The sequence below is a fragment of the Morone saxatilis genome, unplaced genomic scaffold, assembly GCF_004916995.1.
Source record: "Morone saxatilis isolate NCDOM2014 unplaced genomic scaffold, NCSU_SB_2.0 Contig18, whole genome shotgun sequence".
NCBI classification, from domain to species: Eukaryota; Metazoa; Chordata; class Actinopteri; family Moronidae; genus Morone; species Morone saxatilis.
In genome coordinates this window covers 434,161-446,479 of record NW_023339740.1, presented here as the reverse complement: position 1 = coordinate 446,479, position 12,319 = coordinate 434,161, and the positions used below count along the sequence as shown (strand labels likewise).

Genomic DNA, 12,319 nt, shown 5'->3' with positions numbered 1-12,319 from the left:
CATTAGGAAACTGTTTACTGAGCTAAATCAAGAGGTCAGCTCATTTTTCCATAACACTTAAGTCCCCTGCTGGACGTTAGAAAGAAGGCAGGTTTAAGACACTTATGCGTTGGCGTCACTTCACTGACCCAGTAGCTCTGTCCATTATATATACTGTCAATGAGACATAACACTCTTCAGTAGACACAATCACTGTTGGTCTTTTTATGGGATTTTTTGACTATGAAAACCATTGAATATTGGCAGCCTTATCCTGTAAAAAGCTGAAGCTAGCACATAAAGATGTTGTGGCTGCATTGCATTCTGGGTTATGTGTAGAACCTGGAATCACTTGGCTTTAGGAAACACCTCTTGATGTTTCACATTGTCCACATTTATTAGTCCTGGAACATTAAAGTCTTGTCTTGTTAGGAACTGGAACTACCGCCTCATGTTTGTACGCCTCCGCCAACCAGTCGGATCTGTCTAGACTCAGAATATATGCAGTGAATATTTTGAAGGAACTGAATAAAAAGGTATCAAGTTTGGCTACATGGAAGTTATCACTATATTGATAATACATATACGTATGATTTCAGCCAATATGCATTATATCGCATTCACAAAAATGCACAGATGGACAACAGAGGTATAATAAAAGCAATAACAACTCACATATATTTATTTGTTTATTACAGAAGGTTCACAGGCGGCAACCTGGTGACAAGGATAGATAAATACAAACCTACAACCTACATTCTGATCGGCTCATTAGCACTCTGAACAGGCTCATACAGCAAAGTCCTGAGTAGTTAGAACAAAGAATAAGTTTGTGAGCAAGTTGTGTTCAGTAGCATGTAGTAGAATATTCCTACCATTTAATGGAGGGTTGGGACGGTAAATTCTCTTTCATAAAACCTAAAAGAGAAGTCACAAAATTCATATTAAATGTGGTATTTTGAGTTCTGCTGTTTCATTAGGAAATTTTGACTTAACAAAATTGTTATTTTACACTTTTGAACATTTATTGCATTACATTGCCGAGCTGGGGTTAAACCAGAATTGCTAACAAAACGAGCAAAGAAGAACAGTAAAGAAGACTTCCAACAGTAGAAACCCTGATCTTAATAAAGGACAGCTAAAATGTGAAACCGAGCCTGGAAACGAACTCCAGGAACATGTACTATTGATTTTCTTACAATTTCCCAGCATTAAAGGTCCAGTGTGTAACATTTTTGGCCATTCATTCTACATGATGAGTGCTTTTGGAGAACCAAGATATGTGGAAGTATCTTTCTTATATTACAGACACAGTAGATAGCACTGCTTGCAGGCTGTGCAGCGATCTGTAATGGGCTATTATTAATGGACTATTACGTCAAAAAGGAAACATGATTTGTATCTGCACAAGCCTCCTAGCAGTGAGTAAGACAAAGAGGTTGAGGCAAGGTGCGGGAGGATCAGTACATCCAACAGGTCTTTGTGCATCAGGTTTGCCAACACCGTTTTAAAAATAGTCCACATTCATCTATCTGTCTCACTGAGCTGTCCTCATTATTGTGGCCTGAAATAAACCTGCAGCTGGAAACCTGTTGGTGCCACCTGCTTGGGCCTTTTATCTGCCCTGAATTAAGTCTGTCAGGTGTTCCCATGGTGTTCCATCCAAACAAGGTCCATATACAGTATTATGGTTAGTTTGAGGGTTTAAAATAGTTTTTGAAATTGTTTAGTAAGATCTAAACTGGTGGTACCTGCTGGGGGCAATAAGCTGGGGATTACTATCTGCTATACCTAGCAAGATAGCTTCAGAGGAACCTGATGTTCATTTCTAGGGAAGCCTGTTGACCGTGGCTCCTAACAGTAGTTGGTACCATTTTCAAGTTTTCTAATTTGACTATTTTGCAGAGGTACTGAGCGGACTGGACAGAACTACAAGCCCATGCAAGTATGATGTGACTGGTTTTATGTGCGTAGCTCGGTTCCTGGATTGATGACATCTGCTGGAAAACAGCTTTCGCTTTTGGCCTTGTACAAAGCGACATAAGAGTGAGGACACGTTCATTTTTCTTACTAATTACAAAGACACAGAGAGCATGGCTACAAACACCACCTAAAAGACAGAAAATGGTCACAGGTACACACAGAATGTAAAAACTCATGAACCAGAGGTGCTACATGTAGTTTTTCATGTCATTAAGTTACCAATGCTAGCATTTTTGTAATCAAACAAGGCCTCATTGAGGAAACAGCAATGCTAATGCTTTCCAAAGACAACTTATCTACTAAGCCTTTTTGCTTTTTGTCTGCAGCTCGTCGCCAACTTTGTCAGTTTGTTGTTTTGTGTAGGGCAGGTAGCGTCGGAGGTGTAGACTTGGACATGAATTGGACTTGAGATGATACCAAAGATAATTCTGATTCATTTTGTTGTTATGGCATTACATTTGGTGAATTTGGTGACTTGCTTAGGACTGAAAAAGTCAAAGTTTAGGACTTGGGACTTAAGTGCAATGACTTGGTCCCACCTCTGGGTAGCGTACCTGAGCCATATAAGCAAAACAATGAGCTATCAATAAGCTTGATAATTCTCTGTTGGCGACTGCTTTCATGCTATATGCCGTCATGTAATTCAGTCCGTCATAAATGGATAAATATAAAAAATGTTAAATGATGGAACTTTAATGGTAAAACGCTCCATGTAGCACCTGCACTCACCCACAACACAAACACATTATAAATGGATAAATAAATAAAATGTACAGGGTGCAGCACCTTCACTGCTGAAGTGCTCACACAGACAGCATAGGTGCTTCACATCCCTTCAGAAACCAGTCATACATTGCTGTCGCTGCTTGTGTAGTGCAAATATTCCTCCAGAGAGGCAACGGATGAAAGCATATTGCCTCCAGTTGTTTGTCAGGATAGCCGTACCCTACTGTGTCCTGTGTTTCACGTGTGTACATCTGGTATGGTAGTCCGCATATTGTGGACAGCATCATCAGAGGAAATTCCTTTGCGTTTCTTGTTTCAGTGGGAGTCAGAGCAAAGATGCCAATGTTTTAAGCTGCAGTTCTTCTACTGACCACTAGATGCTGGAGAGAGCCGAACACAGGAGGTATCCGGGAGGAGTCAAGGAGGTATCTGGGAGGAGTCAAGGAGGTATCTGGGAGGAGTCAAGGACAACCTCGTAACGCATAGAGCTCAACAGTGACCGCACACTTCTGGAACGGCTCTGGTTCCAGACGTTAATCATTCCCTCCACTGACTTTTCAGGAAATCCTCAAGAGTTATAAGCCTGGAACCAAGCCGACCAACTACGAGATGAACTGACCATAAAACATTTGGTTCGGAGCCAAAAAAACGGAAAAAGGTTTAATTACTATTAATTATTTTAGAAAATAACGACTCGTCTCATAAACCATTGTGAATGCTAGCTTAACTAAGACAACCTTTAGTGTTTATATTGTTAATAATAGTGTGGTAATATATTGTAGTTTGTGTTGTGTGCGTATATGTAGTGTAACAACATGATTTGTGTGACTCATGCAGTTTCATGTAGACTGATGTTAGCAGACAGCTAGCTCTACCAATCAGAGAAGTTGCTGTTACACTTTAGGATTGTGGGTATTAGCAGTATTTCAACATGAGGTCGCAGATAAAACACGTTTTTCTTTAAACAAGGTGGATATCATAAGAACTCGTGGCTCCTACAGCAGCATGTACCATCGTTGCACAATGTCATAGCTCGTGGAAAGTCTAGCTTGGATGGCTACGATAGTATGGCTAATAATCAAAATCCTCTATTCAGAATATGAATGGCATTTCTACTTCCAGAACCTCACTGTTGAGCTCTATACCCTCCAATAAGTAACTTCAGTCCAGAATTTCTATTCTGCACCTGAAATTACTTCTTTCTTCTCCTAATTTATCAGATGGAACATGGTGTAGTTGATAACTCTCCACAATAAAATACAGCTGCTAGCTTGCTGCTAACATTCTGGTTTTTGCACTTCCGTTCCTACTGCCACAATGACTTCCCACATTCACTTGAGTGGAGAATTTCAATAATCTGTGTGCACAAACAAATCATTTGAGTGTTTGTTGAGACAAATTGTCAGTCGGAGAGTACAAACTGATCGTTAGTGAGCCGAAAATCAAATGTGGCAGGCAGTGAAATTACATTCCAGGCTTCCAAACGCCCCTTCAGATACCTGTGCTGTAAGACTGTCTATGGGACTACCGGCATGTGAAGCTGTCTAATTATTTTATCCTGAATGGCTGCTTAAGGGGAAGACTTTGCTTCCATTTGATTCTCAGAGTACGATGTCAATGCAATATGGCCACCGAGCGATTAAAGCCTCATGCTATGTGCCACCTAGCTGGTGATTTTCTTGCGGGGCAGGTAGGAATTAGTGATCTGGTTCATCACTACCAGGGCGGGGAAGAGGGGCAGCAGGAAGAAGGCCCACCAGGCTACCCCTTTTACCGTGGCCTGGAACCAGTCCGAGAACATGGCCGACACCACGGTTACCGTGGCCAGCAGGTAGACCACCAGGCCGCATGTGGCGTGGTACAGCTTCAGCCTCGGCAGAGAGGAGGAGAGGCGGAGCAGCTTGGGGAAGATCACGCAGATACCGCAAGACGCTTGGAGCACGGTGGCGGCCAGGGTGCAGATGCCCAGCCAACTGTGCCAGGTGACCAGGTGGGAGTGCTCTGACACGTTCTTGCTGGCCACCATGAAGCCCATCCCAGTGGCAGCGGCTATCAGGACCAGAGCCTGACAGAACCAGTGGAGACGGACTTTACCCTTCCGAGATTTGAAGCAGAAGGGGGATCCTTCAGCCGAGAAGAGGAGGATGCCTTCAGTCATACAGAGGCAGTACTACAGAGGGAAGCAGGAGAAAGGTGTTCACAAAGGTGTTTACACTCTTTGTTAGCTAAGCAGGCAGAGACTGTGTAAAGGAACACAAAACAAGATTTCAGTGTAAGAAAATACAGGACCAGGTGGAGGCAGAGACACCACAAGCATCATTTCTGCTGGTTATGAGAACACAGTATTCCACCACTGAACAAAGTCGCCAACTCCTGCAACGTTTGATAATAACTACAGTGACCAGCTGTATCAGCTGCATTTTGAGCTTTACTGAACACAACTAGGCTTCATTATTAATAAATGAAGAAATGAATAAATGAGTGTGTGTGGTGGTTAACAAAGTGAGTGTTGGGTCCTAAATAGGCTTCCTTTGTATGTGCTTTGAATTAATTTCTGTGGAAGACAATCAACACATCAATCACAGATTAACAGCTCAAAGGGGAGAGTTGTTCCTGACAGGGGAGGCATGATGTTTGCACAGTAACTTATCACGGCTGACGGACTGCGATGACGCATCACGACTGACTCATCGCCCCATACTGCCACAGGGCATGACAGAGAACACCCCAACACCAACCTGTGAGCCATTTCAGTAGCTTATTCTAGGTCAGTTTGTAACACAATATGTGATGCAGTGATGCGACGCAGTCATTAGTGTCAGCACTCCATCCCCATCTATTATTCACAGTGGAAAGAAGGAGACACAGAGACCAGAGGGCGTGAGTGTAAAGGTACGCCAAGTGCTTATAGGAGAGTTCATTTTCAACTGAAGAAATACTCATTAAAATACCTGTTTTCTTCTCTAAGTATACACATGATCTAGACTCAGTGTCTGACAATATTATGGAAAGGATCCCTACAGAGATAGACCTTTAGTTTCACCACAAACAGCCATAATAACACTATCACATCGTCATTTTACCTCCCATATCATCATATGATTGTAGCTTCATTCAAAGTGGACAGAAACAAAATAAAACTCACCAAAACTGTCTTTGTAATTTATAATGATCCAATTTGATCATTAATTACTATGTTTAAACCTAAAAATAAAACAATTACTCAGAGGGGAACCCCGAAAATCTTCTAAGATTGGCAGTGTGCATATATTGTGGGATTCCTTGACATGAAAAAGTTTGGGAACACGTGGACGTTTTTTACAGTTTCCGCAACACAACTGCAATTTGCCATACGTATTCCACAAGGGTACTGAGAGGAGGGACAAAGTCTGCTAGTTGTAACACAATTTTAAATCGTCATCTTTCCTGCCTACATCTCAGCCTTCTTATAAGATGTTATAAACATCTTAATATAAAATACATAAATGTGAAACGATCGGTTATCTTGTCTGTATGGGCCACAAGGAGCAGGTAATTATTGGTTATCGGCTGACAAAAATCCAGATTGTGCATCCCTAATTGCTTATTTACTGAAATAATGCTGCATCCAAACCCATACAGCACTGCAGCTCTACATAGAAAACAGAGTTAAGGGAACTGACCAGTCAACTGGGGACAGCTTCTGTAATTGGGTTAGTAAAGGTAGTAGTAGTAGTTAAAGTTGTGGTTAGGGTTAGTCACCAGGAAATGAATGTCTCCAAAAGTGACATAAGTAATGTGTAGGACTGTCTAGAGACTGATCAAAACACTGCCACGGTTAGTCAGAGTAAAAAGTGAGAGGACAGCAGAGTGTGCAAGCTGTGACAACTGAACTCTTCATCACATCAGACTACTGAAGAGAAGAGAGGACCTTTCACTGTGTGTGTGTGTGTGTGTGTGTGTGTGTGCATAAGAGAGTCATACATGGACTTTGAACTTACTGCGACAGACATACACACTGGATGCCAAGAAAACAGACCTGGAAGAAAGAGAAACACCAGTAAGTATCTTACAATCCAAAACCACCAAAAGAAAATGCATGGCAGCCATCAAACTGTTGGGTGATCACAAAGATAACAGTGCCTTCACATCTGAGCAGGAGGTAGGGTAGGTTCAGCGGGGCTCGCTATAACCTTTTCTTTCCACCTAGTTTCTATTGCTGGCATTCAAACTAAAACCAAAATGATGATCACATGATCCAAAATCTGATAACACAGCTGAAGGAAACAGCAGGAGCAGATTTCCCGCTGGCTGCACATTAAATCAGACAATATTGACTGCTCTAATCATCCCAACTGACCTACAGAACAGTTTTGGGGACCGATAGAAGGAGCCAGAGGAACCTGATTGTTTCACAGATTATCTGTCTCCTGTAGTACTGTCAGGATACAGTGACAGTTTCAGCAAATATGACAAAAAGTTACCAACTGCAGCTTTAATGTACCTTTTCACTACCATTTAAATGTCTTCAGTTTGCTATAGACATGCCGTACACTTTAATTTGTATAGCACTTTGGGAATAAGTGCATGGTAGAACAGGTTTTGTCTAAGCCCCGCCCCCAAATGTTTCCATCATCTGGCTCCGCCCCCAATTCACCTGCAATAAATATCCTGTGAAGCATTAAATGCCACACTGTATCTCCACAATGTGTTATTAGGAGGAGAATCCTTTTTTATAATGAATAAATAAAAATAAATAAATTAAAAGCACTTGGTACAATTTACAGCCATTAAACAACAAGATAACCATCTCTTTACACTACGGCAGTTTTAATGAAAATGTTAAGGTAGATGAGTATGAGTGATCTGGTCTGTATCCATGGATCCACTCACTGGTTCCGGGCCTGGACAGCAGGGAGATGATGAGGGTCAGTCCCAGACCGGTGACATGAGCCGCTACCACCGCCGCCCTCCGCAGCCACACATAGAGCCAGTACTCCCGCATCCCCAGCCCCTCTCCCACCGGGCTGTACTCCACATCGGACCGCATTCCGCCGCTGAGTTGAGCCACCTGCGCGGCTACCTGCGGACTCCGGAAGCTGCGCTGAAACGGCGAGACGAGGCGCGTGCTGTGTGGGGACACCGCGCGAGCTCCATAATTATTTGGATAGGGATGAAGAACCGGACAGCCACAGGGCAGACGGGCGAGCTGCTGAACATGACCTAAAGATACACACAATGACGACACATAGTACTTCCGGTTTGTAGTTTTTCAAACTCCACGTCTAGTTGGTAATAGTTAATTTCCTTTTTTTCAGTGGGTTATAAATGACTACATTAATAAAACATTACAATACAAATATGTATAGGGACTGTTACATTTTACTTGTTCAACAATATATCCTTCCGCCATGTAGTTTATGTTGTCCTGTTAGGGGTTACCTTTGTCTCCCAAAGTCCTCCATTTTGGATTGGCAATCTTAGTGCAATGAGTTCAAGGCTGTTTTAAGAGGGTTGGTGGTATGGTTCAAAATCTATTAACTTCCTGTTGTAATCTTGGCTAAATTGCGCCGACTTGACGACAACAAATAAAGCGGGCTGTAATCCCTCCGAGGCAAGTGCGGTCCGACTATGGATTAAGAAACTAGGTCGTCCCAGTGTCTCGGTCGGAGGCAGAGACAGCGGCAGCAGCAGTGGACACTGTGCGGTCCCTCCTCCGGTCTCATACACTACCGGCTAGAGCATCTCCCGCGACATCTTCTGAAAGCAGAGCTCGAGCCCCAGCAGTGACAGGCGACCGTGACACTGTTACTAAATCATAATCTAGTCAACCACCAACTTTCTCTACTGACGGCTTTTGTTTTGGTTTCACTTCCTGGTTTGAATCTGCCGAAGAGTGTGAAAGGAGTGAGATGATTCACTTGTTTCCGGCTTCATTTCAGTGCTCGCTTGGTGTTTAGTTAGACGGCGGTCTGATTACCTCCTCACATATAAGCACTAATAACTATACTTCATGTATTATAATTAATAACAATACTTTATTGACCGTCAGTATGAGGGGCAAAACCAGGGCAAAGGGCACCATATCATCCAGAGGTTGAATGTGAAGACTATATTTAAAGTACAAATGTAATGTACTCCACTTTTAAATAAACATTAAAGGGCTTTAAAAAAACACCAGTTACCATCATTATTATCCTAAAAGAACATTCCTTCTTTAGTATGTTATGACCCCCCACCCCCCTTTTTTTAAGCAGCAGCCAATTTGACACAATAGTAGGATAAACACAGGTGTTACCAATGACACAAATTTAGGTTTGAACAGCCAAGGTTCTGCTATTGTGCATGTTGGCTCACTGGAAAGACTAACGGAACCTTTGAATTGAAATTGAATTAATTGAACCTCAATATAATTCATAATGCCTGTGTTTACCCTTCTATTTCATGTTTGTTTTTGTTACCTTAGAATGAGCTGTGTTATCAATACAGAGAGCGGGTCACCTTTCAGTTGAGTCCACGCTTTACAGTACAAAAAACAAAACACTGGCTCTAGATCGGCCAATCGCAGCCACCGTAGTTTCTCCCTTGCACTTGGAAAGGGAGGGTGAAGCTAGTGAGTTGCAATCTGCAACCACACTGCAGGATGCCACTCAATCCTACACACTGGTCCGTAATGTTCATCATTTTAACCTTGTCAAAGCTGCAAAACTCAGATGCATTCAGAGATGTTTTTATTTTGAGATGTCCAATTGTATTGTTTTTTCCCAGTTAAAAATAATTACTGCTGTTGCGGCTGGCGTCAAATTATCTTAACATGCTAGATGCGAAAGCAATCAGAGGCTACCTTACTCTGTGCTCTCTTGTTGTGTACCCAGGCAATGTTCAAACCTAAAGTGGATGTGTATTTTAAGTTCTACTGGGGATCCAAAAGTTCATGTCAGGCTGAATTTTGGGGAAATTTTGAATAAAACAAGGCAGAAAACATTTCACTGACTGTGAGCATCATTTAGGTAAAACCAGACGTCAAATTTCTTGTATGTGTGCAAATACCTGGCTAATAAAAGTGATTCTGATTGAGTGTGTTGGAACAAGCAGACTGAACATTACTGGGAGACTGTCATACACTGTTAAGAGTTTACTAAACGTTAAGAAAATGGGCCACAGAAACCAAGTGTAAAGGACATTTTTAATCCATTTTTATAAACCAACATATTTAATTTAGCAGCATAACCGGATGGTCTTGAGGTATTTCTAAATCCATACTCTGAATTTTATCCCACCCTCCCACTCCCAGTTCTCCCTCAGACATTCATCCAAACAGATTCACACACCAACAGATCCAACTCTGCACATACAACCTGACACACTCATACTTGAGCGTTTGCTCAATAGACAAAAGGCAGGCAGACACACACACACAAACACACACACACGTTTGAGTCCTGTTGCCTCAGTCTTGGACTGAGCAGAGCTGGCTCCCTCATAGTGGCTTGTAAGGCAGGCACACTTAATGGTGCAGTTTTGGCTGTGGGACAAAAGAAAAATTGGAAATTGTTACTTCCATTTTGATAACTGGTTTGTATATTCACTACAGAAATGTACAAAATTGGGTACAATTAAACAACGTGACATACATGATGTCAGAAAAGTCAGAATCAGAAGATGAATCAGATGGCTGGAGAAGACACTTCCTTTATGTTAAGCTCATGTTTAAAACCAGACAATTTTTTTCAATTTTTGGGTTTGGGAGAACTGTAACAAAATCTGAGTGTACCTTTAAATAAAACTAAGTCACTCTATATTCTGGTTAGCTTTCAATTTAAAATAGCTGATTAAGCTTCAGCTTCAAGCTGCTATTAACTCCAACAGCGTAACCGTGTGGTAGAACAGTAACATGTTCTTTTTGTATTGCTGTCCGTCTATCATCTGTGAGTGTTACCATGGAAACACCGCTCTAAACTGAGAGATAACTTCGGGCAGGGCTGCCTAAAGTTTTCCCACCAGATGTTTATAGCAAAAGAATATTTTTTATAATCTGAGCACAGTGGGCAGAGTGAAGCACAGGAAGTTTTCACAAGTTACAACTGACCATTCTAAAGTCCCGCCCCTTTTTGCTCTGTGCACCAACAACAGTTGAGCAAGCCTCGGTCAACTTTCTCCTTTCCTGTATTTAGACACGCTATATGTATGAAAGCATCTGCATATTTCTCCACTCATTCATTCAGGTTTTTCTTTCAATTTGTCACAGGTCTGTATATATAGTTAGATCTTAAATTAGCCAATGTTAGCAAAATGTTAGCTAACTAACAATTGATGTAAATTAGCTATCTAGCCAGCATTGTGTTACCGTTTGCTTTCAAGTGTAAATAGCTAGCCAATGAGTATTGAATGTTATCTAGCTAGTTAGCCAGTGTTTTGCTCGGTAGCATGACCCTTGCTATCTAGCTCGCTAAAAATTAGCTAGTTAGCAAGTGTTTTGGTCAACTTGCTAAATTAAGATCTTTTATCTTTTAACCATCTTCAAAATGGGATCTTCTTTTTGACACAAACCAGCCTAGCACATAGCATATCTAAGTACAGGAAAGAAGAAAGTTGACCGAGGTTCTGACCGAGGGTTGCTCAACCAAAAAGGGGCGGGGCTTAAGAAGGGTCTAACGTGAAAACCAGCCCACAAAGCACCAACCACATGTTGACAGTGATTTTCATGTAATTCTAATATATTTTTTTAAAACATTATGTAAAATTAGTTAGAACAGGTATCTTCTTTTCCCCAAACATAACTGTCCTCAGAAAATGTGTTACTAACAACTATGTTTTTGAAAGGTGGCTCTGAAAAGTTTGTAGCTTGCCCTGTCGCAGAAGACAGCAGCTGTAGAGAACATAGATTCACAACAGTTAGCAATGTATTCCAATGAGGACCAAAGATTGTTTGATTATCAAAACATAACTTAATTGACAGGTTAACCTCTACGTGGTTAATGTTTGTTTATGCCTACACCTGCATTTGACTTTTTCAAGGATATTTTGGGGAACATACAATAGAACTGTGTCATATGGGCATGGAAACCAGTTAACCGTTTGTTTCTTCATCGAGGTAAAGGAAGCAGCCACAGGTCATGAATAGGTGGTAAGAAAAGAAAAACAATCAGGATCAGTGTTGCATTTGTCAGATTGGCAGGGTTCACCATCTGTCTCTTCAGGGCCTGTAGAAGCTTTACAGCAGCTGTTAGGTCAACTCTACAACTTTAAACTATCAAATAATGTTTCCTGTCCTCCAAACTCACCTTCTGTGTGCCCAGTTTCTTCTCCACGCCCCCAGCCAGCCCCCCGCCTTTACTATCCTTCCAGGGGTAGAAGTTAGAGCGTGGAGAGGAGGTGGTGGTGGAGCTGGAAGAAGAGGAGGGCAGGCGGTGCGCTGAGGGTTTGGAGGAGGGCGAGTGTTCCTCCATGCTGCCCCCCTTGCGTTTCTTCACCAGCCCATGGTGCTCAAAGCCCCTCCCGCTGCCTTGCCCGTGCAGTCCTGAGTCCCCCACGCCGCCCCGGCTGTGGGAGTTGTTGGTGGCGGAGGAGGGGTCTGGGGGCGAGGAGTGGCCCAGAGGAGTGTGTGTTCGTCTGTAGGTCCAGACTGCCTTGGCGGCTGGTGAGTGGGACT

At 42.3% G+C, this 12,319-nt stretch overlaps 2 protein-coding genes across 2 annotated transcripts; both read right to left on the bottom strand.

Annotated features, from left to right (window-relative positions):
- Nucleotides 1–134: 134 nt before the first annotated feature.
- Nucleotides 135–8,579, bottom strand: LOC118328119 (cytochrome b561 domain-containing protein 1). The gene is made up of 4 exons (XM_035661725.1): nucleotides 8,110–8,579; nucleotides 7,561–7,890; nucleotides 6,669–6,706; nucleotides 135–4,858 (listed from the first exon to the last, which is right to left on the bottom strand). Exons 2-4 carry the CDS (start codon nucleotides 7,715–7,717, stop codon nucleotides 4,352–4,354), a joined length of 702 nt encoding a protein of 233 aa, XP_035517618.1. The 5' UTR covers nucleotides 7,718–7,890; nucleotides 8,110–8,579; the 3' UTR covers nucleotides 135–4,351.
- A 1,377-nt stretch (nucleotides 8,580–9,956) lies between these two features.
- Nucleotides 9,957–12,319, bottom strand: LOC118327752 (mucin-1-like; the record flags this gene model as incomplete). Its single annotated transcript, XM_035661184.1, is given in 2 exon segments — nucleotides 9,957–10,192; nucleotides 11,952–12,319. Coding segments are annotated over 2 exon segments (386 nt in total), but the record flags the coding sequence as incomplete, so codon positions are not given.

Coding starts and splice junctions, on each gene's coding strand:
- LOC118328119 (XM_035661725.1), bottom strand. CDS start 7,717: ATGCGGTCCGATGTGGAGTACAGCCCGGTGGGAGAGGGGCTGGGGATG. Junction 6,707..7,560: donor GCTGTCCAGGCCCGGAACCA/GTGAGTGGATCC, acceptor TCTTTCTTCCAG/GTCTGTTTTCTTGGCATCCA. Junction 4,859..6,668: donor CAGTGTGTATGTCTGTCGCA/GTAAGTTCAAAG, acceptor TTCCCTCTGTAG/TACTGCCTCTGTATGACTGA.